At 39.7% G+C, this 14,475-nt stretch overlaps 1 protein-coding gene across 11 annotated transcripts in view; it reads right to left on the bottom strand.

Annotated features, from left to right (window-relative positions):
• Window positions 1-37: 37 nt before the first annotated feature.
• LOC135108033 (serine/threonine-protein kinase tricornered-like) overlaps window positions 38-14,475 on the bottom strand; it is a 175,938-nt gene continuing 161,500 nt past the window's right edge. For 4 of the 11 annotated variants that reach the window (XM_064018603.1, XM_064018597.1, XM_064018598.1 and 1 more), the window contains 10 exons: window positions 12,247-12,382; window positions 11,154-11,328; window positions 9,830-9,913; window positions 9,171-9,294; window positions 8,632-8,749; window positions 8,239-8,378; window positions 6,985-7,185; window positions 6,515-6,714; window positions 6,179-6,290; window positions 38-3,845 (listed from right to left, as the gene is read on the bottom strand). In XM_064018603.1, the coding sequence (XP_063874673.1) occupies window positions 3,715-3,845; window positions 6,179-6,290; window positions 6,515-6,714; window positions 6,985-7,185; window positions 8,239-8,378; window positions 8,632-8,749; window positions 9,171-9,294; window positions 9,830-9,913; window positions 11,154-11,328; window positions 12,247-12,382 (1,421 nt within the window). In that variant the 3' untranslated portion in view covers window positions 38-3,714. Of the gene's footprint in view, window positions 3,846-6,178; window positions 6,291-6,514; window positions 6,715-6,984; window positions 7,186-8,238; window positions 8,379-8,631; window positions 8,750-9,170; window positions 9,295-9,829; window positions 9,914-11,153; window positions 11,329-12,246; window positions 12,383-13,406; window positions 13,706-14,475 lie in introns of those variants that run through there. The other 7 variants (XM_064018607.1, XM_064018605.1, XM_064018608.1 and 4 more) reach the window with 6 other exon arrangements.

Genomic DNA, 14,475 nt, shown 5'->3' with positions numbered 1-14,475 from the left:
AATGCGACATTGGAAGTTGATGGAATGAATGTCCCGGTACTATTTTAATCTTTATTGGTGACTAGTTACAGGAGCTACGACTGTCTATGTATGTACACGAGATCTCCTAAAAACCCCAGTTTAGCCTCACTTTGATAGTTAAGCACTAATGAAAATAAGGCTCTGATGGTGATTATGGGCAAGTTGTTATGTTGGTTCAAGGTAATTATGGCGTCAATTGCTACAACCCCTGGATGCTTCCCCTAGGAGATGATGGATAGTTTTGTACAGTCTGCAATGCGGATTGTGAATTGCAAACAAAAGGGGTCCTTAGGCAAGCGTTGTCCTACAAGTACTATGCATGTCACAAAAATACTGGTATTGCCAAATAAATGTTGCACAATTTGGCTATTCTTCATATTTCCTTCTAGGAAAATAGTTCTAAGGCCAAGTAGTTTGATCATAAAACTTCAGAAACTAAACTTGCAAAACTCTGATACACAATTTATAGCACTGTGATACCTGATAGCCAGCTACTGCTGAAGAAATTAAGTATTTTCAGCACACTGATACTGGGTTGACCTAGGCTAAATTTTAACTCTTTCATGCCACATCATGTCCCACGGACGGTACTTGTTTCACTCTGAGGAGATTTACTTAGGAAAAAAAATACTGTACAATGCCAGATACATGTCATTACTTACACCATGAGGAATGTATATACCATTTAGGGCCACTAAGAACTGATAGTAAAACTTGAAGGTTCTAACTAGATGCTGAGGAAACACTACATCTTGGGCCTGTGCTGCACACAACACAGCAAACTGGGATGGAGGCTTCAAAGTCAAACAGAATTAGGATCAAAACATCCTTTAGTTGTGTATTCCAAATGATTCTGTTATTTCCACATCCCTAAGTCTGAGCCTTTCCACACACAATGTCTGAAAAATCTTTTTCTTATATACCTTACATACTGCTTGCACATTTACAGTGATGTGCAGGCATGCAAGCATTCCTGTGTGCGCACGCGCGCACACGCACGCATGCACACACACACACACACACGCACACACACACATGCACGCACACGCGCACACACACACACACACACACACACACACACACACACACACACACACACACACACACACACACACACACACACACACACACACACACAAGCATGTGCAACAATTACTTACTACATAATTACATACCACACATCTCCATGTAAACTTATCACACAGCACAATCACATTTTCAACTCAAAATTACATTTTTTTTTTTTTAGTTTCTAGCAATTAGTATTACCTAAAGTTATTAATATAACACAATCAATGCTACATGATTTATCTAATTACATGAAATGGGTCTTAAATTGTGATGATAATATAATCAACTCATGTCTACACAGGAGACACCTTCACTGCTCAGTACAAGGAGTGAATGCTGCAAGTTTTAGTCTTAAAAGAATTGAATAAACCACAGATATTTTTTCAACAGTTACATCCACTGATAAATGAAGAATATTCTCAATAATGCTGATTCAGTACACTGCCTAGATTCCACTGCTAATGCATTAATAGATTCAACACAATCTAGAGATGTTGGAAAGATATGTACATTAAAATGAGTAAAATTACTAAAATGTGCTCATGTTACTTCAAGTCAAAGGAGATCTACTGCCTTGAAGGAAATGGCATCTGGGGAGCTGTGGTGCTGCTCTCACGCTTGGGTCCTGACAGCCACAACACTACACATGCAAGCTCAAAACACTACACCAAGTCTCTACCTGGAGATGAATTTTAGGAAAAACTAATTACTTTTTTTCTCATCAGTTTTTGTACATCTAAAAATAATTTAAAATAATCATAGTCTATTTTTACTTTTGTGTACTAAAATACATAAAACAATGCTAAAATCAACCAGCAGCAGGAACAGTAGTAATTTCGAGTTCAAACAAAAACATCCATCATGTCAGAGGTGATACCTGTGATGTGCTTCTGACATGCAGAATAACACACACCTTCTGCTGTGTGGGAGCGACTGGTGCGACACATCCCACATAACACTGTCTTCACTTTCAGCTGTCCTCACCAAATAAAATGCAGACAAACAGTTTCTTTTCCTTATACATTCAGAGAGTTCTTGTTACATCACAAACAAAAATGCCTAATTGTGAAAGCAGCAGAACTTACCCAACATCCTATTGGAACACAAGCAATGTGAAAATACAGTGCACGCATTTGTACATTATTTACTTACACATCTATCTGATGGGCGTCAGGCAAGCCCGTGATTCAAAACGTTGCTGCTGGAATGTATCAGGCATCCTCAAATTTATAAAAGTAACAGGCAAATTAGTAGACTTGGAAATTCCATGGAATTCTGGATGTATTAAGAGGAAACAAGCTTTCTGGCCATGGGTGCAATGCTCTTGGTGCCTGAAGCATAATATTGATCACTCTGCATGGATGTATGCATACACATGCACTCCACACCATACAACAGGCTACTGCTTAGGGAATCTTCACTAATATGCTTTTTTTTTTTGTTGAAAATTATTCACACTGAAATTTCAGTGTGTTTTTCAACTGGAACAACAACAAAAAAGTACATTCACAACCTTCACTTCTAAGGGATACTATAACAAACTTAATTTACCAAGAATTATGAAAATGATAAAACAATTATTATTCCACATGTATCACACATGTACCTCTGCTCTCATTCTAATCTTGATGTGATGCAACATGAAGCAAATAAATACTAGAGATGAGATGAAATGTAAAGATACAAATGAGAGGGGTTAACAAACACTACCATATACATGTTTTACAATGTACAAAACTATCTTTATATGACATGATTCTTTTTATGTTCCATTACTTCCATATTTCTGCATATTACTGGGCACCCTATCCTACAGCAACTAAAATTATGATCTCTTTTGCAGAAAGGCACAGAAAAAAGGGCAAAAACTGCAAGTAAAGTACCTTAAAACATCAAAGGAAAACATATTTCAAGACAGGAAAAAAAATCCTGACTCAAGATATTCATTCACTTTTTGCAGGGATTCTATCACAGTCTGTCATCAGCTGTAAGGCTTAGCTAAAATCACAATAAAACTATAATGCAAATTATGCAGAAAAGAATATTACTGAAACATTGGTTTCTAATCACATTAGGAAATAAAAAAAATTAAGCCTTTTGCTGGGCTTATCCCTTTATGGTACTGAAGGAAAAATGATTTCACAATGATGAGGTAAGAAACCTTTCCCTCTGCAGAGGGTGATGAGCCTCCCAGCACTCGCCTCAACGGGTGCGTGAGGGGCGGGAACTCCTACGGGCCGCCACTGTTGGCCTGCCTGGCGCGTGTGATGTTGCCGTGATCAAGACAATAGGAATACCTATGTACTAATGCCAAAATTGCTCAATATATTAACAAAAATAATATAACAGTCTTAACACCTGAGGGACTACTTGTTCTCTCTGGTACCTGGATGACTGCATTCCTCCAGGCCATCCCCTCGCAGGACACCCCGCATGGTGCCTGGGCTCCCCACGACGTGCCTTCTTCACTCTCCAGGAGACTTGATCACTTGTCGACTCGTGTTTATCACAAGCTCAGGTTAGTTTTCTCACAAACCTTGCACATGACCCACCACTGCCTCCAGTCTTTCATCCTGGTAGTCATTCTTTGTTCTGCCCCCTGCCAGGGCCTGCTGGGCTTGTCTATGGACGTATGACGCCTCTCTGGGTGAGGCCTTCGAACCGCTTGTATGTGTAGTTGATGAACACCCAGTCCTTGTAGCCCGCCTCACCCTCCCTCACGGGTGGGGAAACAGCTGCAACGGAAGACGCTGCTTCAGTTTCAAGCAGAAAATAAAAATGCATTAGATGGGAAGTAAAAAGTAAACAAATTATACGTATAAAGATTCTTCACGTCACATTTACACGTGATGACTCAATTAACGGGACATGAAATACCAGAGAATACTTTAAGAGCCATTGCCTTAAAACACAATGTACTAAATTTTCTTGACAAGTGAACTTTAAATGGTAGAAGCAAGGCATAAACAGCATGCAGCATCTCTCTTCAGCCACTGAAAATGCCACCAGCCTTTGCAGTGCTGCTTCTCATATAACATAAGAAAGAAGGTTAAGCAATTTCCATGTGATTTACTGCCAGGAGTGTTGGGTCTGAGTGCTGGATGGAACTTAATACAGCTTTGCAATGCCCAGCCTTGAGGAGGCACATGTGATGAAGCTCTGACATCTTACTCAAGACTGCAATGTGGTGGCTGTCCCTTCACAGGTGCAGCTCTCTGAACACTGTTCAAAACTACAGTGTTCATTTAGAGCTGAATGAATGGAAGTACTATGATTTTAAAAGCATACAAATTTGGTCAACTGATTGTTCTGAGATTCAAAGACATCATTAAGTAAAAGACAGATACCTAGATCCAAAAGTGGGAACCAATGGCTAGTAAGTGTTTGACAACCTCCAAAACTATCAAGCTTGTAAAGGGGTTCATGCCTTTCCTCATTATTTTATAATCAAAACAAAATAATTTTCCATTAATACAATTACACAGAATATTGTGATCGTTGGCTTCAACAGACAGACCACTGAGCCAACATTAACTGTCTCCAGGTCACTAAAGTGGAGAGGTCTGACAAACTTTGACAAAGGGTAGATTAAATTTCTATTTACTAATTAACTATTGGAATAATTATCTGCAACCTTACAAAATCTAAAAATAAGGAAGCACATGCCCCTTTCCAGGAAACAAGGCAATAGTGAGTCATGGCAGAATGTGACTCTTTATCAAATTCCTTCAACAGAATAAAGGAGTGAATCAGACTAAGGTAAACTGTATATGAGATGACGGTATCTTTATTTTCTATCTGCAAGCCAAAAATAAGCCAGACAAGGCTGCATACGTCAGTAAGGACAAAGCCATGGAGGACTGGATAATTTTCATGATGCTCATGGAACGGCCAGATTCACCATGCACCTGATCCAGCAACAGTCGTCTGAACAGGGCTGCAATATTTAATATTTTCTACAAGGCCATGGCTCTCAAAACCTAGAGTAATGAACAGGAGTGGTTTCTAGTCAGGGTAATGGCCGGATGCAAAACTAAGACATACAAGCAAGAGACGGAAAAGGCATGATCCCTCATAAGCACAGATGAACGATGCATTCTAGAGAGCGCTCGGTGTGTCTGAGAGGAATGACTGTTCACATGCTTAAAAAGATTACTAAATACGAGACCAGTTTGCAAAGAGGTGACTTTTTCAAGGCCGCACGGAGAGGGGAGCCAACACAACCACCGCGATTTGAAACTCTGGTGCAATCCCTTTCAGGCCGCGCTTCTGTTTGAATGCCGTGTGACAAAACATTCTTTATGCGTACGTGTGCTTCTCAGAGTGGGGGACGTTAAAACACAAGACCTGTTTGTCTGTGAGCCTACACAACCCATACCTGACTCCATCACACTGCTATCATCATCATTATCCATCTTCACACCTGGCTGCTGCTTCCCAAACATGTGGGGTGGCATTCCTTCAGATCATGACTCAAATTTGTCGTATCATAAAACTTAAAGACTCAACCCAAAGTTCTTAGTCCATGTCACACTTAGGGAGACCTTCTACAGACACATGGTCAAGACTCACTAGTTTGTACAGCAGCTGAGATCAATGATAGTTTTATTACATCAGAAGCATAGCTCAGGCTTGGCACCTCAAGGTCTGACTCATGATGGAAAAAGAGCAATTTGTTCTCTGATATTCACACAGTTGATTGATGTCATAACAAGTGTCAGTTTATATATAGGAGTATCAATATTCAACACACATCAAGGCATGCAGAGTATAACCATCTATAATAAAAACTACATCTATATATATAACCATGAAAAATACTACAGAACTACTGCATATAAAAATGTACAGTAAGACCAAAGGACCAGGGTAAATCTACATTATATCTACGGTTTAGGGAAGCTGTCAGTGGAGATTTACCCAGCAAATTTATGAACTAGCACCAATTTACCCACAAATTTACAAACTAGCACCAAGTACCTCAGGTCAAGATTTTTATGGGCCCATGAAAAGTGGCAGGAAAGAACAAGCTTCCCAAGGCTGTCCTCCTTGTGGCCCCAAACCCAAGCAAATAAAGGGAACTTACGTAGTTTTATGTCAACTTCTGGAAACTCGTCAAAGTTGCTCGTGTCATCGATGGACTTCACTTCAACGTTGATTGCCGAAGGTCGTTCTCTTGTGTGCTCCCAATCAACTTGCTGTGAGTGAGGACAGGAAGGAATTAACAAAGGTCAGGGATGTTAAGATTCTTTAATTTAACTTCTGCCATTCATGTGTTCATTATTAGCCAGCATCTCATGGTATTTATTACAATTACTCATAAAAAGGAGGTAACTAAATATTTCAATATAAGAAATAAAAGCTGAGAAGCTGCATGTCAAGAGAAGACCCAGAGGGAACATTAGGTTGCATTTGTTTATACCTGGAAGAATTTCATACACTTGAGGTCTTCGATGCCTTGGTGGGAGCCGGCCCTGCGGTCTGCCTCACAGCACAGCCTCATGATGGTATCCTTGGCCTGCTCTGAGATAGGAACTTCAGGAGGAAACACTAAGGTTTCCCGCCAGTTCATTACCTTGCGGTAAGTTTCCTGAGGGTTTTCGCTACAGAACGGGGGATAGCCTGTGGAGTAACGGTGTGGCATCAGCTTAGTGCAAGAAAATGTGGAAAGTTTCATCAAGAAATACTCCAATTATAATGCTTTCAATCTCAAGTATTCAATTAAAATCTATTATTGACTTTAATGAGTTATATTTTAAAAGTAAACTGATTATGGAAGTGATTTCACAAAAGATCCTTGACCTAAACAATTTCTGTGTGTCAGTGTGGAGACAGCAGCCTTCAGGTGACTCAGTGTTGTGGACTGGACAGCTCCCTCAGTGGTGGTCTTACCTATCAACATTTCATACATGATGACCCCCAGACTCCACCAGTCACAGCTCTGTCCGTAGCCAGTCTGCATAAACACCTCTGGGGCGATGTAGTCTGGCGTCCCCACAGTGGAGTAGGCAAGAGCCCGCCGGTTTTTCTTCCAACTTTCTGCCCGACGCTTAGAATCCATAGGGTTGGATGCTGGAACATTGGAGTAGGTCGCTACGGTGGAGGAAAGGAAGAGGAGGAAGAGGAGGAACAGGATCGGAAGCAAAAAGTAAAAGGTTCGATGTAAAGTTAACATTTAAGGCAAGCGGAAGAGAGCAGAGAGCAGAGAGGCAAGACGATGCATTTGATATTTAGGAAGGGTTAGCAGACATGAGGAGTTGCAATATAAATGACAAACAAGTTGAAGTAAACATGTTACAGAATGCAGAAAGCATAAACAAATGATGAGCAGATTACATCATCAATAAGCATTGACAAAAAATAGAACAAAACAAGGATTTAGGAATGACATTAGGGTTATTTTACAAAACATCAAGAAGTACAAGAAAGATAAAGAAAAGAAAGGGGGAAGGGAATGGAAGAAACAAAAATCAAATTAATGGAGTTGCCAAACATATATGACTTACAAACTTAGGCAGCATGTCTCAAAATAAAGCAAAATAATATGAAGATAATTAAAAGTCAAGTCTACTTCATAAGGTACTCAAAGCAATCACATTTTTAAGGGCTGATGCCTTCCCATCACATGCAATCCGCCCAACAACACCCCTACTGAGTGAATGAAAGCCACCGAGACAAAGGATGCAGTGACTCCATCACTGCTTCCATGATCAAGACAACAAGGTGTCTATTTCCAGTCAACAGTGAATGTTTTCCTCTTAATCTCCCACAAACAACTGAGGCATAATTTCACTGCTTCAAGATGGATTTACTAAAGAGTACTTCTTACTCTCACTAACATCATCTTTTGCAGTGGAAAAAAATGTATGTAAATATGGAAGTAGATTTACTGTATATAGATAGGTAGATAGATTTACTAAAGAATCTTCCCTTGTACCCTCACTAACATCATCTTTCTGCAGTGTAAAAAATCCTGATGTAAATATGGAAATAGATTTACTAAAGAATCTTCCCTCTATACTCTCACTATCATCTTTATGCAGACTGAAAAAAAAAACCAACAAAGAACATTTAATCAAGAGAACTCATCCCAAGTTACAACCCCCCAAAGCAATGAGTCACACTGGCCAGCTGTCTCAAACTTACTGAAATCGGACGGTTTAGCTTGACTGAGGTCTTTGTAAAATTCTGTGCGATGAGACTTCTTCATTCCTGTACACAAGCCAAAGTCGGACAGCTTAATGTGTCCTCTGGCATCTAAAAGAAGATTGTCGGGCTTGATGTCTCTGTGGAGGAAAGATTGGACATTACTCAAAGGAACTTCCACTAAATAACAGTTATCTATCTATAAACAGGAACTTTTCTTTCTAACATGGTGATGCCATGGAAACCTCTCTAAACAAATTCACACAGGGAGTAAAATCCTGAGCAATGAGTAAAATAATTGAGGCTAGGGCAAAAATACGATAGTCCAGCAAAATGCACTAATCATGAGCTAGGAGTCTTAACACAGTAAAGCAACACCACAAGTCACTGTACCTGTGAATGAAGCCAAGTTTGTGAATAGAGTCAATGGCAAGAGCCGTCTCAGCAATATAGAACTGAGTGCATTCTTCTGACAATGTGTCCTTCTTCATTAATAAAGTCATCATGTCACCTGGGGAGGAACAAATGACACATGAGGTATTAGTGTCCTGCCTGACAAAGACCATCAATTGAGGTTACTGTAAACAAAACTTGCATTCCTTGTTGAATTGCTGACAATGTTAATAATAGAAAAAATTCTTCCACTCTTTTCTAGGCCAAGAGTGAGATGTTTTCACCAGTGGCTTATTTCTGGGAGATTTCTTTGATTTAATATAGCAAGCAAGGGATTATTTTATCATTTTCCCTTATGGGGTTGCATGGCTTACAAGTCTCTCCAATTTCTTTTTACAGTTATAGATGATCTCTTAAGAAAAGCAATGAATGTCAGATAAAAGACTATTAGTATGTCCCAAAACAGCACACGTGCGCGAGCACACACACACACACACACACACACACACACACACACACACACACACACACACACACACCTCCAGCCAGGAACTCCATCACCAGGTAGAGGTTGATTGGGTCCTGAAAAGAGTAGTACATCTTGACGACCCACTGGTGATCGGCCTCGACCAGCACATCCCGCTCAGCTCTCACATGTGCCACCTGCAATGACAGTAGTGCAACAGCAACTGCCTAAGAGACATTAAAAGTATCCTTCTCTCTTGCATCAGTGACTGCCAACATAACACCGAAACAATTCTCTCTCTCTCTTGCAACAGTGACTGTCGATGTAAAAGAAACTACATATCCTCCTCTCTATACTTGAAGCAGCCTGTATTATAAGGTGCACTCAGATCAAGTATGCAAAAAGGATGTGTGATTGTTTAGATTATGTTAGTCAGAGAAGACTTTTCTAATGTACAATGCCTTGGTTTTCTTTCAGCCTGTAATTCTGTATTTTTTCTGGTTGAGGAATAATAATGGCAATGGTTTCTTTGCTGATAAACACTGAAGACTTCCTAAGTATAACATGTATAATGGTATAATCAAAAAACTTTCTTTTTCCTGGATACATCCTGAAGGTTTTCACAATATAACACTTATTAAAGTGCAGCGAAAGAGCATTACATGGCAAGGTTCACTAAGGTCTTGACTTCTGAGATGTATCATCGTGTGATAGGTCAATGTATGAACTCACCTGCTCCTTCTCCAACATGTCAGCCTTTCGTAAGATCTTCATGGCGTAGATGTGTCCGGTATCTTTTTTTTGCACTAATCGTACCTGCAGGGAATGAAATAATTAGTTCACCTGTTAGGTTTTGGGTGTGGTATGCTTTCCTATGAGTATAATATTCACTTGTTTGTTTTGGGGTCATTTATGCTTTCAGATGATGACAATATGAAAAAAATGAAAAAAAATTTTGAACAACAGATAGTCAAAAATCATATAGATATGAACAACAATTATGGTCAGAAACCTCAACAAAGTACAGTCCTTCATCATATTCTAAAGTGCATCTCTCCATATGGTAAAAAGGTAAACTAAGATTCAAAAGGCTTTAGGAAATGCTTCATCTGTACAAAGCACATGGCCTTCCAAAACACAGTACAAAACAAACTAAATGATGACTTTAAGGGAATCGAGAAGGCCTTCATACATACTACCATTTCCACAGAAAGGCATTAGCGATAAATTATCACAATAATTTATCGCAATAACGATACTGGATTATCAGTTACTTGATAATTATTTTTCCCATGTTATCAATTCATCAGTATCGCTGATAATTCTGGTTCCAAACCAGCAATAATCGGTAATTTTAGTTTTTGGAACATGAGCATGTTGAAGTTTTAAACTTTCAAAATCAAATGTAGTTATTCTACCTAAAACAATATTTTTCATTAGTGAAGGGTCAAAATAAACATTGAATTTGAATTTTTTCTAAGATTTTTCAATTTTCTAAGATAAAGATAGAAATAAAGATTTGGATTTATCAATTTTTTTACTTAAAATATTAATATTGTCATCCCTAGTACTGGAATTTTGAATTTATCAATTTATTGGTTATTAGGCAATAAATTTATCATCAGTTATCAGTTATTGCTGATAAGGTTATCATTATCGATTTATCAGTTATTGCGATATTTTTTTTTTCATTATCGAGTCTAGCTACTACCATTCCTGATATTCTAATTAAAACTAACAAAAAACCCTATATTCTAATTCAAAGACTCCAGACATACTCATATATACAAGTAAGTTTGTACATACACATGTACACAAAAACTATAAGTGCATAATCTTAAACAGTTATGGCTTAACTTTAAAAAACCAGCTGATGTGCATAGATTTTTCACAGTGATCTATCTATCTGTCTATATACCAGGCTAGCCATTCCACACAGAAAGACCCACACAAAGCAGACAAAGCATCACACATTCATACACACATCATGCACATCCTAATCCCTGTCAGTCCCTGGTTAAGGTAAAACTTTGCAAGACTGAGCCACACCACCCACCTCTCCGAATGCTCCTCGGCCAATGACCTTCAGAGCCTCAAAGTCCTCCACACCAAGGCGAGATCTCTTGAGGCGCAGGAATTCTGTCTCCTTCTGGGCATGCTGCTGTCGCTTCTCCTGTTTTTGGTCCTCCGACAGCCCCTCTTCCTTCATACTCTCCTCCAACTTGTCTTGCCTATAAAGGGACAACAGATGTAAACTTTAGAGGTTCATAAGAGGGTCCTGAGGTATTCTTGGGTTATGAGAGGATAGAGATGAATTAAGTATTTGAAGGAAAAGAGAACAAAAGTACAAAACCAAATGATATCACTAATAATAAAAGGATTCTGAGACAGTGTTGGCTTATGTGATGAATGAATGTTGATGAATTAACTAAGCATGTGAAAAGATAGAGAACAATAGTACAACACCAGTTGATAATAATAATAGTAATAATAATAATAATAATAATAATAATAATAATAATAATAATAATAATAATAATAATAATAATAATGACAACAATGAGAGGATTCTGAGGTAATGTTGGGTTAAGGGAGAAATGGATGGCAGTGAATTAACTAAGTATGTAAAGGGATAGGATACAACACAAAACCAAGAGATATCAGTAACATTTATAGAATCAACCACATATCCTGCCTTGTCTTTTCCTGTGCAAGTCAAACACCACTAGCAGGAGAGATAACACAGGTGCAGACTCGGTGGACAAATCAAAAGGATTTAAAAGAAAGCTGGATAAATTTATGATGATAGATGGAAATATATGGGCATGTTTCCTCCCCTAAGACTCAGCACTCACCTCTGTTTCCTCCCCCAAGACTCAGCACTCACTCTGTTTCTCTCCCAAGTCTCAGCACTCACTGTTTCCTCTCCCAAGACTCAGCACTCACTTATATTTCCTCCCCAAGACTCAGCACTCACTCTGTTTCCTTTCAAGACTCAGCACTCACTGTTTCCTTCCTAAGACTCAGCACTTGCTTGTTTCCTTTACCAAGACTCAGCACTCACTTGTTTCCTCTACCAAGACTTAGCACTCACCTCTGTTTCCTCCCCCAAGACTGCACTCACTTCTGTTTCCTCTCCATGTACTCACCTCTGTTTCCTCTCCAGGTGTTGTGCAATGAGGTTGGAGTAATAATTTTCCAGCGTCACCTTCGCCTTGGTGGCCTTGTCCAGTGTGTGGCCGCTGAAGCGTATCTGGCCCTCCGTCGCCGCCATCCGGCCCACCCCTGTACAAGTAGAAGGGGATCATTAGTTGCTGCCAATCAATCAACTTACCTAACACCCTTATTTTGTCATACAGGCATGCGTGCTAGATTATTCATGCGTCAGCCACTAGTTAATGAATAAATGAGTTTAAATATGTCAGCTTTAAGTTAGTAAATAAACTTGGAAACTAAAAACAAACTTGCTGAGTCAACTGTACAGGAAAAGTAACAAAAACAGAAAGGAAAGACTTGCTAATTTTCACATCCGACCACTGCTTCCTGACACACACACACACACACACACACACACACACACACACACACACACAGGGGAAAATTTTAAATGATAGTGGAAAAAAATGTACAGCTTCCCCATAGAAATACAGATGAGAGAGAGAGAGAGAGAGAGAGAGAGAGAGAGAGAGAGAGAGAGAGAGAGAGAAAGGCGCACCCCACCCCACCCCAAGGAGCGTTTCATTCAGGTCAAGCACAATGTTATCTTCACGCTAGGAAGTCACATCATGCAAAATTCAGTAAAGAAAACCAGACAGGACAGCCCAATGTTGTGGTGGCCGTGTTTTATGATTCTACTGATAAACAAACACGGATTCCGCATCACTCATGGAGGAAAACACATGAAAACCTCACTAATAGCCTCTGTGGCCTTTGAAAGTAGTCCTGGCGAGAGAGTCAAGTGTTTTAAGAGGTACGATAACGCAGTAGGAGGAATATGTAAATGTTATGTCATGCTTTTAGTCAGTAGTGTGTAGAGGTGATGGAAGCGAGGCTTGACAAATACGTAACCTCTGTGGCCTTTGAAAATAATACTGATAACAGGGAGAAGCGTTTCATAATACGAAAACGCAGGAGGAATATGTAAACTTTAAACAAAGTGCCGCGTAGCAGTTGTAAGGGCGGAGGCAACACCATGCAAACCGGACTAATAACCTGTATGGCCTTTGAAAATAGTCTTGAGTGAAGTGCTCCAAAATACGATAGCGCAAGGAGAAGCAATCTGTAAATTTCATGTTTGTAAATGCAGTACGGTGTAGCAGTGATGGAAGAGGGGTGAGGGAGGAGACGGCGGGAGGAACAGGAGGAGCAGCGGAGCGGGAGGAGCGGGGCAGCGGGAGCACCGTTACACCAGGAAGTGGGTTCAGACTCCCTCCACTCCCGTCTCTGAGACTTTTACGCCTGAGACCATCCTGTCGCGCTCCCAGCCCCAGCCCGGCCACGCGTGCACCGCTTCGCTGCTTCACCTTAAGCACCGTATTCTGAAACACTTCTGTGTCCCATCTCCTCTTCAAAAGACTGTAGTTGAAGTGACACTGGTTTAAGGGTGTTTTTACGGTTCAAGTGACAAATTAACAAGATTTCTTCAATATCAACAGGGGAAACACTTGAGAATCCACCTAATCATCTCTGTGGCCTTAGATACTAGTCGTTGCAAAGCGTTTCAGAATACGGATCTAAGACAAGAAGTTAGGATTCAAACTTTGTTACCTTGCAAGCTCCACGGACTACATCCGCGGGCAACGAAAGGAAGTGTCCAGACACCGTTTGTTTAAATTCTAGAATAATTATGACAAGAGCGTCCTTCGTTAACCTTCAGAGCATTGTAAATATTGTTTGCGTGGAAACAGGAGACACAGGAAAGAATATGTGATTAACTTTGTCTTTTCCGGGGGATACGTAAATATTTAAGCGATATTAGTACACAAATAATTTTTGCAGATAGATATAGAAATATCTGAGTGATAATACAAAAATCAAGGAAATTAGGAGACTACTGAAATACTCCAACAATATTAGTATATAGGTGTCTTCAAAAGTTGTTGATGATTAAAGGAGAAACTGTCAAGCAGCGAGAGTTAAGCCGCCTCTCGTATTCCTTATGCAGTTCAGAAAGTGTGTGAAACTATGAAGCTGTCTCAGCCACGCGATTGTTGCTACTCTAACCCCAAGACAAGCCAGGAAATTATGATGAAGGTCGTGTTCCTCAGCTCAACTGTCCATTTAGGTTCAGACATTTAACTTCCAGAAAAGATTGTACAAAATTATAATGAGTAAGATGTTTTAGTTTTTTTTTTTTTTTTTTTTCATCCCCACACTAT

Source organism: Scylla paramamosain, chromosome 16, assembly GCF_035594125.1.
Source record: "Scylla paramamosain isolate STU-SP2022 chromosome 16, ASM3559412v1, whole genome shotgun sequence".
Lineage (NCBI taxonomy): Eukaryota > Metazoa > Arthropoda > Malacostraca > Decapoda > Portunidae > Scylla > Scylla paramamosain.
This window is presented reverse-complemented; position numbering and strand designations above follow the sequence as displayed.